The sequence below is a fragment of the Callospermophilus lateralis genome, chromosome 5 (assembly GCF_048772815.1).
Source record: "Callospermophilus lateralis isolate mCalLat2 chromosome 5, mCalLat2.hap1, whole genome shotgun sequence".
NCBI lineage: Eukaryota > Metazoa > Chordata > Mammalia > Rodentia > Sciuridae > Callospermophilus > Callospermophilus lateralis.
Window position 1 is genome coordinate 96,026,533 of NC_135309.1, and position 13,143 is coordinate 96,039,675.

At 35.4% G+C, this 13,143-nt stretch overlaps 1 protein-coding gene across 22 annotated transcripts in view; it reads left to right on the plus strand.

Annotated features, from left to right (window-relative positions):
* The window catches only part of Mef2c (myocyte enhancer factor 2C), a 164,255-nt gene that overhangs the window by 121,953 nt on the left and 29,159 nt on the right, over nt 1–13,143 (plus strand). For 11 of the 22 annotated variants that reach the window (XM_076857027.2, XM_076857045.2, XM_076857028.2 and 8 more), the window contains 4 exons: nt 238–297; nt 441–578; nt 8,559–8,745; nt 11,204–11,251. In XM_076857027.2, the coding sequence (XP_076713142.1) occupies nt 238–297; nt 441–578; nt 8,559–8,745; nt 11,204–11,251 (433 nt within the window). Of the gene's footprint in view, nt 1–237; nt 382–440; nt 579–8,558; nt 8,746–11,203; nt 11,252–13,143 lie in introns of all 22 variants that reach the window. The other 11 variants (XM_076857041.2, XM_076857047.2, XM_076857044.2 and 8 more) reach the window with 8 other exon arrangements.

The window sequence follows — 13,143 nt, forward strand, 5'->3', positions numbered from 1 at the left end:
ACCCTCTTGGTTCATTGACTGAATTTAGTTGTGGAAAGAATATATTTGTTATTTTTGTTTAAACAGATGATGAACGCTCTAGTGAAATGAATCCTGCTTTTTACCTATGGTTTTCTAAACATAATGTAGCATGTGTAATAACCTGAAACACTGGATAGCTTGAACTTTTGTAACATCCCTGAATGTCTCTTACAGCCTTTGTCTAGGTTTGAACTTTCCAAAAATTATGTATTTCAGACGTTGAGAAAGAAGGGCCTTAATGGTTGTGACAGCCCAGATCCTGATGCAGACGATTCAGTAGGTCACAGCCCTGAGTCTGAGGACAAGTACAGGAAAATTAACGAAGATATTGATCTAATGATCAGCAGGCAAAGATTGTGTGTAAGTACTCGGAACTCCCTTCATTTTTTTTACTCTTGGTATTTCTCTGAACCTGGCAGGCATTGAACAAGAAAGAAAACAAAGGCTGTGAAAGCCCCGACCCTGACTCCTCTTATGCACTCACCCCACGCACCGAAGAAAAATACAAAAAAATTAATGAAGAATTTGATAATATGATCAAGAGTCATAAAATTCCTGTAAGTACCAAAGGTAGATGGCTGGTCTGCTGATAACTGCTGCAGTAACACACCTTAACCCTCTCAGTGATGGCTTGCTTTAAAAAGCACTCAAAGTCAGATAAAATAGCCATCTCATCCCATGGGCAGTGCATTTAGAAAGCGAACCCCTACGGGATGCTGAAATTACATAATTGCAAAGAGTTGCCATCGAGAAGTTCATTCTGAGGTAGAACAGTTCACAGGAGGAAGAGAAAGATCAGTGTGACACACCCTGAATTTACACAACCTTTTAAAACACAGTTCACATAAATCAAGATACATAAGTAAAACAGTAGAATCACTTTATGAAGAAGTTTGAAGATTTGCTCTATAATACATGGATATATGGTGTGCTGAGACCAGATGCATAAGAAGAACTGCAGTTCTCTCACATAAAATGACAGTCATCACTTAAATAAAAGCTGATTTCTGAATAAAACTTCTCCCCTCCCCCTACACATGAAATTCAACAGCACTGAAGGGTTAAAGCTAATGCTCGCTGCAGGGAACAGACTGCATGAAACCTAATGGTAAGATTTCAACGTTTGTGTGCTGGGGTGATTTTAAAGCTTCATCAGAACATTATCTGCTTTGCCTACACCAACAAATTTCATGCTTTAACATTTGGCTAAATTTTGTCTTAACCAGTTCAGAAAATTTCTAACAATCATATGCCTTGCCAGATATTTAAGAGAAATAACTCTGCATGTATTATTTTGTTTGCCCACATGTATAGAGGAAAAATATATACTGTTTATTACATTGTCATCAATCAAATGAAGTTAATTTTGTGCCATATACGGATGATACCCAAGGCTCACTTGCTTTCTGAGTAACTAATATTAGTGTCTGAACCTCACTGTACATAAGCTCCTCAGTAAGTAATTAATTATTTTTCAAAAAAGTACACTGTATTGTAAGTTAGCAAAACAGCTTAAATCTGAGTACTGAGAACAACTCTGCAGCGAAAACAGGCTTTATTAATTACACGTGCAGATCTTTGGGGTCAAAAGCTCTAGGCTAAATCCACAACTGCATCCACAAGATAAATGGATGCTTGGCCATAGCGAGTGCACTCTCAAACCTATTTTGAATGAAATTGGTGGTTTAAAACTTATTTACAAAATATATGCATATTAAAATTTCTGTCCTTAAAAACACATGTCTGTTTCTTTTGTTAAATTGAATAATATCTGTAGTAGAGCTTCTGTTGACTCAGAATTATTACTATACATATCATGAAGGAAAGTTCTATGCCATAAATTCTGAAAGATTTCATAAAACCAAGTACTATATGCAACATATTCACAGTGGGTACTTTATCCCATGAAATATTTTCTATTGTATATAGGCCATGAGTACTAGCTAAAAGTACTCAAAATTCTTAAGTGATAATATATCCATTGGGATTTTATCTTTCCCAGGAGAAGGAAAGAAACAGCTCCTTTGGGCCACCTTTCAGTTCTTAAGACCTGAATTTTTCTTGCTATCTAGTCCATCATTTGGAGTTTGAGTTACAAAGTTTTGTGAATGTAGAATATTAAGGCAAAGCACCTCTGATGTCTCAAATAAGAGGAATACTTTGCACGGCTAGAGAAAAAGCAAGTATATGCAATACTGCTGGATCACTCTCAGTCTAGGTAATCCTACATGTGGAAGGAGATTTAGCCCCCAAAGTTCCAGGGAAATGTACATTGGATCGTTTTTCTCATATTTTAAGAGAAAAGAGATGTGTTGCGTTCCTGGATTTTCTCACAGTATTTCACTCTGTCATGTAAAGAGTTCAAAATCAAGACGTGATTTCTTAAGAGGTACAGTGGTGTGTGGCAGGGGATGAAAACCACATGAGTGTTTACAGGCAGAGCTGAGAGAAGGAACCACACTGCTCTGAGTTGTTCAAAGAATCTTCATGGCTTTCGTAAGTGCTTCAGACTTCACGATGAAAACACCAGTTTTTGCACATTGCTCTCAGTTGCTGGAAGTCGGTTTTGTTGAAAGTTTCCACAGCTGCTAAAACATTTACAGCAGAGCAAGGACACTCTGACCTTTGTGTGTAGTGAGTGTCTCCACCTCTTTAAAAACATTATAACACTGTTTTTCTTTTTCAAAGACCCAGTTTGAAGAGTTTTCCTTTTAAAATAGAAAATTTAATATTGCAGTCACCTGTTGGAATCATATAATTTATGCCCATATTCCTCAATTACGTGAAGTAATTCACGGGTGATTTGGAATCTTGTCGACCAGCATTTCCTCATGCTGGGTTTGCCACAGTTCATGCTGGGCTTCACAGCAAGCAAAAACAGCTCCATTTGAGGAACCAGGAATTAGGAAATGTGCTGAATGAATGAGAGGTGGATGCAAGACTGGTTGAGAGTAAACAAGAAGGGAGGAAGTGGAGAGAAACAGTCTATATTTTATTCAAAATAATGGACTGTGAAAAAAGAAATAATGCTTGTACCTAGGATCAAAGGAGGGAGTTAAAATGAAAACACTTGACATTATTTATGTACAGAGAAGAAATGCTTCAAAAAAGGAAAAGAGAACACATAGGTACAATGGAGACAAGTGGTAAAACTTCTCAAAGGGAAGAAGGATGGGACCTAAGCAAGAAGATGGGATCTAAGCAAGATGGAGAAGAATACAGGAGAATCCAGGTGTATTTAAGGTGGAATGTGGGTAGGGTGAAGTCAGGTGGGTAGCTAAGAGTGACCTTTTTTTAACTTTTGTAGGAATTGAGGGAAACAAGACCAAGTGCTCACTAGTGGTCAGAGAATGATAAGCCTGGACACTGAGGAATTGTAGAAGGAATGATCAGGGAAAGACTACAGTCCTAAGAAAATTTAAATACCAGCAGTGGTAGTCACTTCATTAGAATCCTGGGTTTCTTTTTTGTTTTGTTTTGTTTTTGTTTAATTTGCTAGAGCTCTGAAGCTAGATAATAGTTGTTCAGAATATGAGGGTATCGTTAGTGGCAAAAAAAAAAAAAAAGATTCAGTCCAGTCATTCAATCAAATAAAAGAAGGCCCATTCAAAAATAGTTTATTAAAAATGTTTACGTCTATGAAAATATCTAAATACCTAAGTGAACCCCACCATTGTGTACATCCATAAGAATGGGGTCCTAATTATAATAAGATATAATCTATGCATGTATAATTTTATCAAAATGGATTCTCCTGTCATTAATAATTAAAAAGAACCAATAAAAATGTATTACTTTATTTTTTATTGGACTTTTCCTGTGATAAGTTTGGAAATGTAGTAGATTTTGGATTAAAGTTCCAATATCCTCTGACTATGATGACTTAACTTCAGAAACCACCATCACTTTGTTTAGGGATAGAAATTAAGTTGTAAAAAAAAAAAAAGAAAAGAAATTAAGTTGTTTTAGCCATTATGTCTGTATCACTTAAAGGCAAGAGGACCAGCTTCCTGTGCCTGTGACCTGGCCCTGCTCTCTGAGTGCTGCGCTGGATTAAATGCTGTACCCTAATTGTCTTGAAATTCTTAAAACTTTGTTTATAATATTTATTTTTTAGTTACTGGTGGACACATTACCTTTATTTTTATTTTTATGTGGTGCTGAGAATCGAACCCAGTGCCTCACACATGCTAGTGAGCACTCCACCTCTGAGCCATAATCCCAAACCAAAATTCTTAACATTTTCAAACAAGAGTTACATCCTCTTTTCATTTTGTACTGGGCTCTGACTACAGCATTTTATTCAATCATCTGAAATTCTCCCTTTGATTTGAATGTTCTAAAAATTTGGAGCTATTCCCTGAGATCTTTGCAAGTTTAGAATTTTAAACTACTTTTTGGCTTTGGTTTTTTAGACCCCCCACCCCAGCAATAAAATTAAATAAAGATGTTTTTAAGTTTTCTAATTTTGAAAAGTCAAGAAGAAAAAGAATAATGCCAATTTCTTGGAAGCATTTATATGTAACTATAACCTTTGCATTTTCCCAAAATGTTTAGAGCCACTTGGTCTCTTTATGGATGCAACCATTCCATGCCTCAGATAAGGAAATCAAGGTCAAGAAAGATTAAATGACCTGCCTTGTTTAATGGCATTTTACTATACCACCTGGACCGCTGCTAAGATTTCTGATAGCAAGGCTAATATTCTTTCTAATTCTCTATCATATTTTCTCAATGTGATCATTTTTAAGTTTATAACTTGCTTTCAAAATTATCATAGCTGGTTTCTGATAGGGAAACAAAGCAAAATATTCAATGAAAATGATGTTAGCATAGTTTATGAGTTTTAAATTTTTGAACTATACATGTGATATCAGAATTATATTTTTAAATTTTTGTGTAGCTGTAGGTGGACAGAATGCCTTTATTTTATTTGTTTATTTTATTTTATTTTATTTGGTGCTGAGGATCCAAACCAGTACCTCACACGTGATAGGTAAGCACTCAGTCACTGAGTTACAGCCCCAGCCCCCAGAATTATATTTGACTGCTACTTAGCCAATCACAGTAAGCTTTACAATAATCACTACCAAGTTTTTATGGCTCAGAATGCTAGAAAATAAATAATTCTTGGGATGATGGTCAGAGTAGGGGAAAAAATAGAGGACAGTTCAGAATTTATCACATATTTATTCAAAATCTTCTATAATTCTGAAGTGCATATAATCAACTTGGGACTGGATAAATGGACTTTTTTTTCCTAATGAGACAGTTTCAGTATTTTAAAGAATGTTTAGAGAAGATGTAGTTTTATAGCTGATCCTTAAATATCCAATAACAGTGAAATATTTATTAGAATTTTGAAATACCTATTCTCATTAAATACCAAAGAAGGGGGTCTTTAAGATTTACTTTTTCCCAATATTTCAGTCACTCCAGTGTGGATACTCATCCACATTCCATGAGAACCTGTTTACTTTATTATTTATGTGGTCCACAAGTAATAGGCTACTATTGTCAGCTCTGAGTCAACCAACAGTATGATTTCAGACAGCAACATCTTATTTGTCAAAAACATACACTGTGTTGCACAGTGATTCAGTAGCAAAAGCAAGACTCAGTCACTAACTTAGGTGGCCTTGGGTCACTTACCAAATGTTATTGATTTGAAAAGGGGGAAATTATACCTGAAATGAGAAGATGGTGAAGGAGTTGAATCACATCATGTATTTAAATTGTGCAGCCAAGTGCCTGCTCAATAAATAATACACAGTAAATGTTAAGCTTATATTTTTATATTAATATAGTATCTTTCCCCCCATATTTAAGTAGAGTGGGCTTTGCATTGCCTTATAGCAAGAGAGTTTGTGGAACTTTGATGAAAGGGGACAGTAGTCAGTCAACATCATAACTGATTTTATGAGAGAGGAGGGAGATCAGGAGGAAGGCAAGTTGCAGAATTAAATGTATTGGTCAGGATGGGCTTTCCTGAGGCCAGGTTCTGTGCAGAGTTGGAGGAGGTAATGGAGTAACCACAGTAACGAGTCAAGAATGAGGGAAAAACAGACTGACTGGAGAATACATGATTGAGTTTAGTCGAAGCTGGAACTTACAGGACCGTGTGGGCCATTGAAAAAAGTCAGGTTCTACCTTTAAGGAGTGATGAGAGCTCTCAAAGGTTTTTGAACAGAAGAGTGCATCATCTGATGCTTTTTAAGGATCAAACTGATTGCTTGGTTAAAAATAAATAGAAATTGGGCAAGAACAGAAATGGGTAAATCTGTTAGAACACAATGACAGCAGATTTCCAAAATGCACCCACCTCTGTGGACTACCACTGTTCTAAGTTTAAAAAGTTACTATTATGACGGAAAGTTGCAGCGTGAAACAACTGGCAAATTCAAAAAGGTAACTAAAGAAATTTTATTTAAAGGACTGTGTATAGATGGAGACAGTTAAAGGAAATTTGAGAGGATAATGAAATACATCAGGGCTTGCAACCTAGAGGCTGCTCTCACCACTGAGCCCCAAAGGAGGAAGGAGAGGAAATCACCAGGGCTCAGCAAGAACTATGTCCATAAGAGAGAACAACCATATTCCCCTGGCCTGCACAGGAACAGAGCAGCCTCTGCCAATGTGGCTGTGGCCCAGCATGTATGCTGCTCCTGTAAAAAAATAAAATACAATAAAATAAATTGCCCTGACCTCTCTTGTCCATACTCTGTACTGCCACTAGTGCCTCTTCCACTGGCTGACCTGAAGCCACATGTAAGGGGACCCTGGTTGCTGCTATTGTAGGATCAGTTCCTGGGTACAGAAGACAGTGAACATGATGGAGAATGGCTTGCAGGACCAGTGGAGGATAGCTGGCATGTGTGTTTTCTCTGGTGTGCTGGAGCTATTATTAGCCTTTTAACGAAGGAATACAATATTTTATTCATTCTATGGACATTTACTTTACCGCATACACTAGTATTTTTGTCTTTAATAGGGCTCTAGAAATTGGGGTACATTCATGCTTAGATGTCTTATCAAAAATTCCACGATGTCATGGTGTTTATCCAAAATTATTTTCTGTTACCATTTACAGCAGATTTTCTGTTGCCATTTATCATTTCAACACATAAATGACCTAAAAAAGTCTGTATTATTATATCACTTGAACTTTTTTATTTCCCTCAAATATAATAAAGAATCAAAAGAAAATGCACAAAATGTTTACTTTTGTCAATATCAACATTTCTAAAACATGAAAGAAAAGAAACATGGGAAATGAAGAACCTGGGAGCATAAACATAAACAGAAAACAGTACTGTAATCAGCAACATAAACACAGAAGTGCCACAGAGCACAATGTGTGATCCAGACCAGCCAGTCAACCAGTAAAAACAAACAACAACCCAAAACAAACAGCCACACATACACACACATTTGAACTTGCACAGTGGTTTACTAAGAACCTCTGAGGGCATGACTTGTATAAATCCTGTATTCATGAATGCACATGTATGTATGTATGTGTAAATGTATATATGTACACATATACATGCATGTATAAAGGATTTATACTCATGTATATATAATATATATATATATATATATTATATACATATATATAATTTTATATTGAGAATCCTATATGATCTGACACCATGAGTCCTCTGGCAATAATTCACACAGTATTTTCATCTGTAATGCTAAAAACAGAGAAAGAAAGGGAAGGGTATTTACAACTATTAGTGCAGGCAAAAGCATAAACCATATTTTTTCTTCAGTTGCAGAAATAATACCAAATATCAATAACTGAGACCTGAATCACTGTAATTGGGCATCCATGCAGCTTCAGTTCACTAAATTTGCCAACTGTCTTGTTGGAGACAGATCTTGCCATTTGTCAGTAGTAGTATGTATATACCAAAATGTGAAACATATTTACTGAGCTATCATTTTAAAATGCAAGTTATTGAATGGTACTTTTTCTGTTGAAACCTGTATCTTAAAATGCCTATTATTTTTAGAGTTAGTTTTAAAAGACAGATTTTTTAAAATAATAATTAAACTATATGTGCTATTCACATGCCTGGGGATGATTTTATATCATTAAACTTCTGCATAAATATGCTTCAGTAAGCAATTAAACCAAAAGCTCTGGTTTGCATTTTAATCCTCCTTTTTATCTGTGAAGTCATCACAGTCATGTACCTTTGATCTTACAGTCATTTCTGGCACTAGATTCAGACATCACAAATGAACAATTATTACTTAATAGAATGGAATTCAAAGACAATGGAGTCTAATGAAATGGGGCTTTGTTTTAAACAAAAGCGAAACCTTTTCTAATAGTTGCAAAGAAAGAGCTCTGAGCATATTAAAGAAATCAATTTATGATCTCAACTTCTTCATGGTCTTCTGCACACCATGGGGTTTGGAATTGGAATGTTTCTTAGAAAAGTAAGCACTGCCTGTACTTGAGAGCTTCTGTTGCTGTTCTTTTCTTACCTACATTTTTTTGGGTTTATTTGTCTCTGTTCCTACAGGCTGTTCCACCTCCCAACTTTGAGATGCCAGTTTCCATCCCAGTGTCCAGCCACAACAGTTTGGTGTACAGCAACCCCGTCAGCTCACTGGGAAACCCAAACCTTTTGCCACTGGCTCACCCTTCTCTGCAAAGGAATAGTATGTCTCCTGGTGTAACACATCGACCTCCCAGTGCAGGTAACACAGGTATGCCCTCAAAAGGACTTAATTTAACAAGCCATTGGAGGGAACCCCTTTTGGCAAAGCCCAGGCTGTTTTTTCTATGAGATATTCTTTGGTTTCCTAGTTATGTGCCTTCATCCTTTCATTGCTTAGCATCCAACCCTACTAGGTCTTCTATCTGATAAGCCTAAATCTTTAGCATATCTTTTGAAATCTTTCATAGTCTACATTTTGTCTTTTAGGGTGTCATTTATCTCCTCACATGGCTGGGTTTTTTTGTTTTTGTTTTTGTTTTTTGTTTTTTTTGTACCAGGGATTGAACCCAGTGGTACTTAACTAGTGAGCTACATCCCCAGGCCTTTTTTTAAATTTTATTTAGACTCAGGGTCTTTCTGAGTTACTTAGGGCCTCACTAAGTTGCTGAGGCTGGCTTTGAACTCACGATCCTCCTGCCTCAGGCTCTGGCAGTAGAGGCATGCACCTTCATGCCCGGTGCACATGACCATATTTTAACTATGTACTTCTCAGACAGGATATCAAAAATCCTGTCAACACACTTCTCATTCTGCTGTCCCCCTGTCTAAAATGCCCTTTTCCTGCTTCTTTCTACCAAGGTGCCACTTCTACTGTGAAACCCGCCCCTGCACTCTCTGATAGCATCTGTCCCATTTAATGATTTATTATTTTGGCCAATTTTATTTACTTATACAATACCTTATTCCAGAAAGAATTAAATGTCAAAAATATAGATAATAGGATTGCATGTTTTATAGGCAATGTGAACTAAAAACAAAGAAATGAAGTCAGGAGCATGTCATCTCATGTGTACTGGACATAGATTTGTCTCTACATGTCTCCTTAATGTTGTTCAACTCTGAATGTCACAAAGAAGTGAAATTTTTGCTCAGGGAAAGTCTGACCATTATTAGGACTCAGCTCAAGCTAAATACATTACAATTTACAGTATCAAATATGTGTCTGTTTTCCCCACTGGATTGAAAGAACTTGAAGGCAAGAATACTCTTTTTTTTTTTTTTTTTTTTTAATTTGTTCTTTTTAGTTAGACAGAAGAATACCATTTTGATTTGCCAAACTCCCAGTGGGAACTAATTCAGTGTGTATTGGAAAAAGCAGCATCAAATGTAATTATATTTATAAATCACATAAGCAAACCATTATATATTTATGTTATATTTTTAAGAAAGCACTTTATAAAGAAAATTTTAGAATATCTTAGGCACATATAATTGTATTTAAAGCAGTTTATTCACTGAAGAATTTTTCCTCTAGAAGACTTTATAAATCCTGAGTCTGGGAAATGTGTACAAAGGACTTTATTGTGCTATTCTGTCTATATTTCAATATGTTTGAAATTTTTCATATGAATTTTAATAACCACATGTATTCCTTTCGCAGATATTCAAATGAAGTTGAATTTCCTATTTGATAAATTCATGCTCATTTTTTTAATTTTATATTTTATTTCCAAAACAATATTTGATGGGAAATATTTTCTTAAAATGTAATGAACAAGCCAGGCACAGTGATGCATGCCTATAATCCCAGCAGCTCTGGAAGCTGAGGCTTGAGGATGGCGAGTTCAAAGCCAGCCTCAGCAATGATAAGGCACTAAGCGACTCAGTGAGAATCTAAATAAAATAAAAAATAGGGCTGGGGATGTGATTCATTGGTTGAGTGCCCCTGCGTTCAATCCCCTGTACTCCCCCCCCCCAAAAAAAAGTAATGAACATTTTCATCTAATTCTAAACCCTGAACCAACTAATAATGAAAAAGTATCACTTAGAAGCAATTAGAAAAACTAGATAACATTTTTGCTATTATATTTTGGTTAAATCTTATTCCTTAAAAACTAAAATTATTATATTCAGCATTTTGTTGAAACAACCCAACTCTCATATGTAAACATTGTCAAATGTTAATCTACTTGCTTAAATTAGCAGTGAATAAGCATATGTTCCTAACTTTGTGAAAACATGTTTATTGTGTCAGTATAATTTATGTGGGTAGACTTACTAAATGGTCAAAATTCTGGACAATTAGCATTGCATAAAATTAATGATGAAAGATATATTTACATATATGGTGTAGGATATATTTACATGGTTCTCTGAGCATAAAGTGGATCTAATTTTTTATTGCCTATAAAGAATAGGCAGTAAAAAAAAAGACCTAGATTTGGAAATAATAAAAATGAAGCTACTATTCAAAGACTGGATATTTTTTAAATATAATCTTTCCTAGAAAAAAAAAAGATCCTGCAAAATGTCAGTGATTGAATGTATTTTTAACATTTGAGCACAGCATGTCACAATAAAACAAATGTCAGCCATCTGACTTAGGTAGCACTTTACAAATTTATGACTCTCAGGATTGGACAAAATACTGAGGTTTCTAAAGGTAAAGTGTCTTGTTCTGTGGGCCTTTAGCCTTTCTCCTTTTGATCTCCCTCCTTAATCCCTAGGTGGTCTGATGGGTGGAGACCTCACGTCCGGTGCAGGCACCAGCGCAGGTAAGCAGGGACTTCCCTACTGCACTGTGTGTTACTGTCTAGATTGCCAGGAAGTCAGTCTTTTTTGTACAAAGTAAAGTTGAGAGGTCTATGAGAGGCATGGGAAAATGGCCCCAAGAATTTCTAAAGCACTTTTTGAAGCACGAGTGGTTAAATAATAACTTAGAAGAAAACTATTTATTAACTAGAACCGTCCTTATTAAAGGGTTCATCTGGTCAGTGAGAGAATTGAAGGCTCCAAACAAATCAACTTAATCCTAGATACTATTCCTACACATAAGAGTCCCTTTAGCAAGTTACACTTTGTGTGTTCTCTGTTAATCATTTCACAGTAAAAGTGAATCATTTTCCACCCAAAAGAAGTACTGAAATCCTATTCATTTCTAAAGAACAGTGAATAAAGAAAAGAAGGGAATAAGATCTTAACAATTCAGCAATCTGGTAATAAAACCAAATTTAACATTAAAATGAGTTTTCAGAGAACATCAACGTAATCTACCCCCCCAAAAAACTCTTAAATATATGTTAGCTCTTAAGAACTTCTTAAACCATGGCCAGTTGTCTCATAGCCACAGTTTTCTGTATAATTCATGATATTGTGATTATTGAGATATAAATGCTATTTTCAATGCAGAGGCAAGATAGCACAATACTTTTAAATGCCATCTGTAGTTTGCTATTGGCATAACAAGTAACCATGGTAATTTCTGCAGCTGGAACATGCTATCCATTTTAAATAGTGGGGGCATGCATGAATGGCACAAGGTTATGTTTGAAATGTCAAAAAAAATTCAAGTTTATTGAAATATCCATGGACAACCTAATTAAAATATTTTACCAGGGTCAAGTATAATAGCCTACTAATTATAAGAAAAAAGATAAAGAAAATGGGCATACAAAAGCATACAAATGGATAAATATGTCCATTTGGGGGTAGTGTTTCTCCCTCTTTGGTATTGGTTCTTTACTAATTTGATGAATGATGAAGAAAAAGAATTTGAACTACATAATAATGAATTAACAGGATGAATAGCTCTAACTTCCTATTTTATATATAAAATTTTACATATAAAATTGAAAATTAGAGGCAAATTAGTGAGTAAACTTAATAATAGTTATTTTGCTGGACTCTAGAAAGGATATGTTTTTTTTTTCACCTGAAAAAAGACTTTGTAGTTTGTTGTCTCAAAATTAGAGAACCATATTAAATCCAGACCTCTGTGTTTCCTGGATTCAAGTCTCTGCCAAACACTATGCTTAAAGAGAAGGGTGGAGACCAAGAATTGGGTGGTCACAAAGACCAAGACATAATGTAAGAAAAATTCCTTAGATGTTATGATGATTTATCTAATATCTCAATGCACCAGTTTGCTTGAGAATATAGGAACAGTCAGTAGTAGATATGGAAGTTATTAAAACTTACAACAAAAAAATATGTAGAGGAGAACAGCTTTGATGGAAGTAGTCTCTTATTACTGCTTAGTAGCTAGAATGCTTTAGAATCCTATGTTGAAAATTTAAAGTGTTTGATTGTTCAATGCTGCTGTCATTGTCAGTTCCCTGACAGTCAGCTAAGTTGATTGGCCCTCCAGGGAGAGAGAAGACCCTCCATCTTGTAAGCATAAAAGTTTGCCACATATAGGCTATAGCATTATTCCACTAGCAAAGTCTCAGGAGTTTAACAAATGCATCTTTCTACCTCAGACCTCTGCTGTAGGCATGAGACTCTTTTAATTCAAAAATAGAAGAAAAGAAAAAGACAATTGTTCCATCCTAATGACAATAATTATTCTGTCTTGGTTGTATCTTATAGCTGTGAGAATATAGTTTCCACAGTTGTATATAGTTACTTACCCACTTTTTAAAAGGAGAGGAAGAAGCTCTTTCTAACA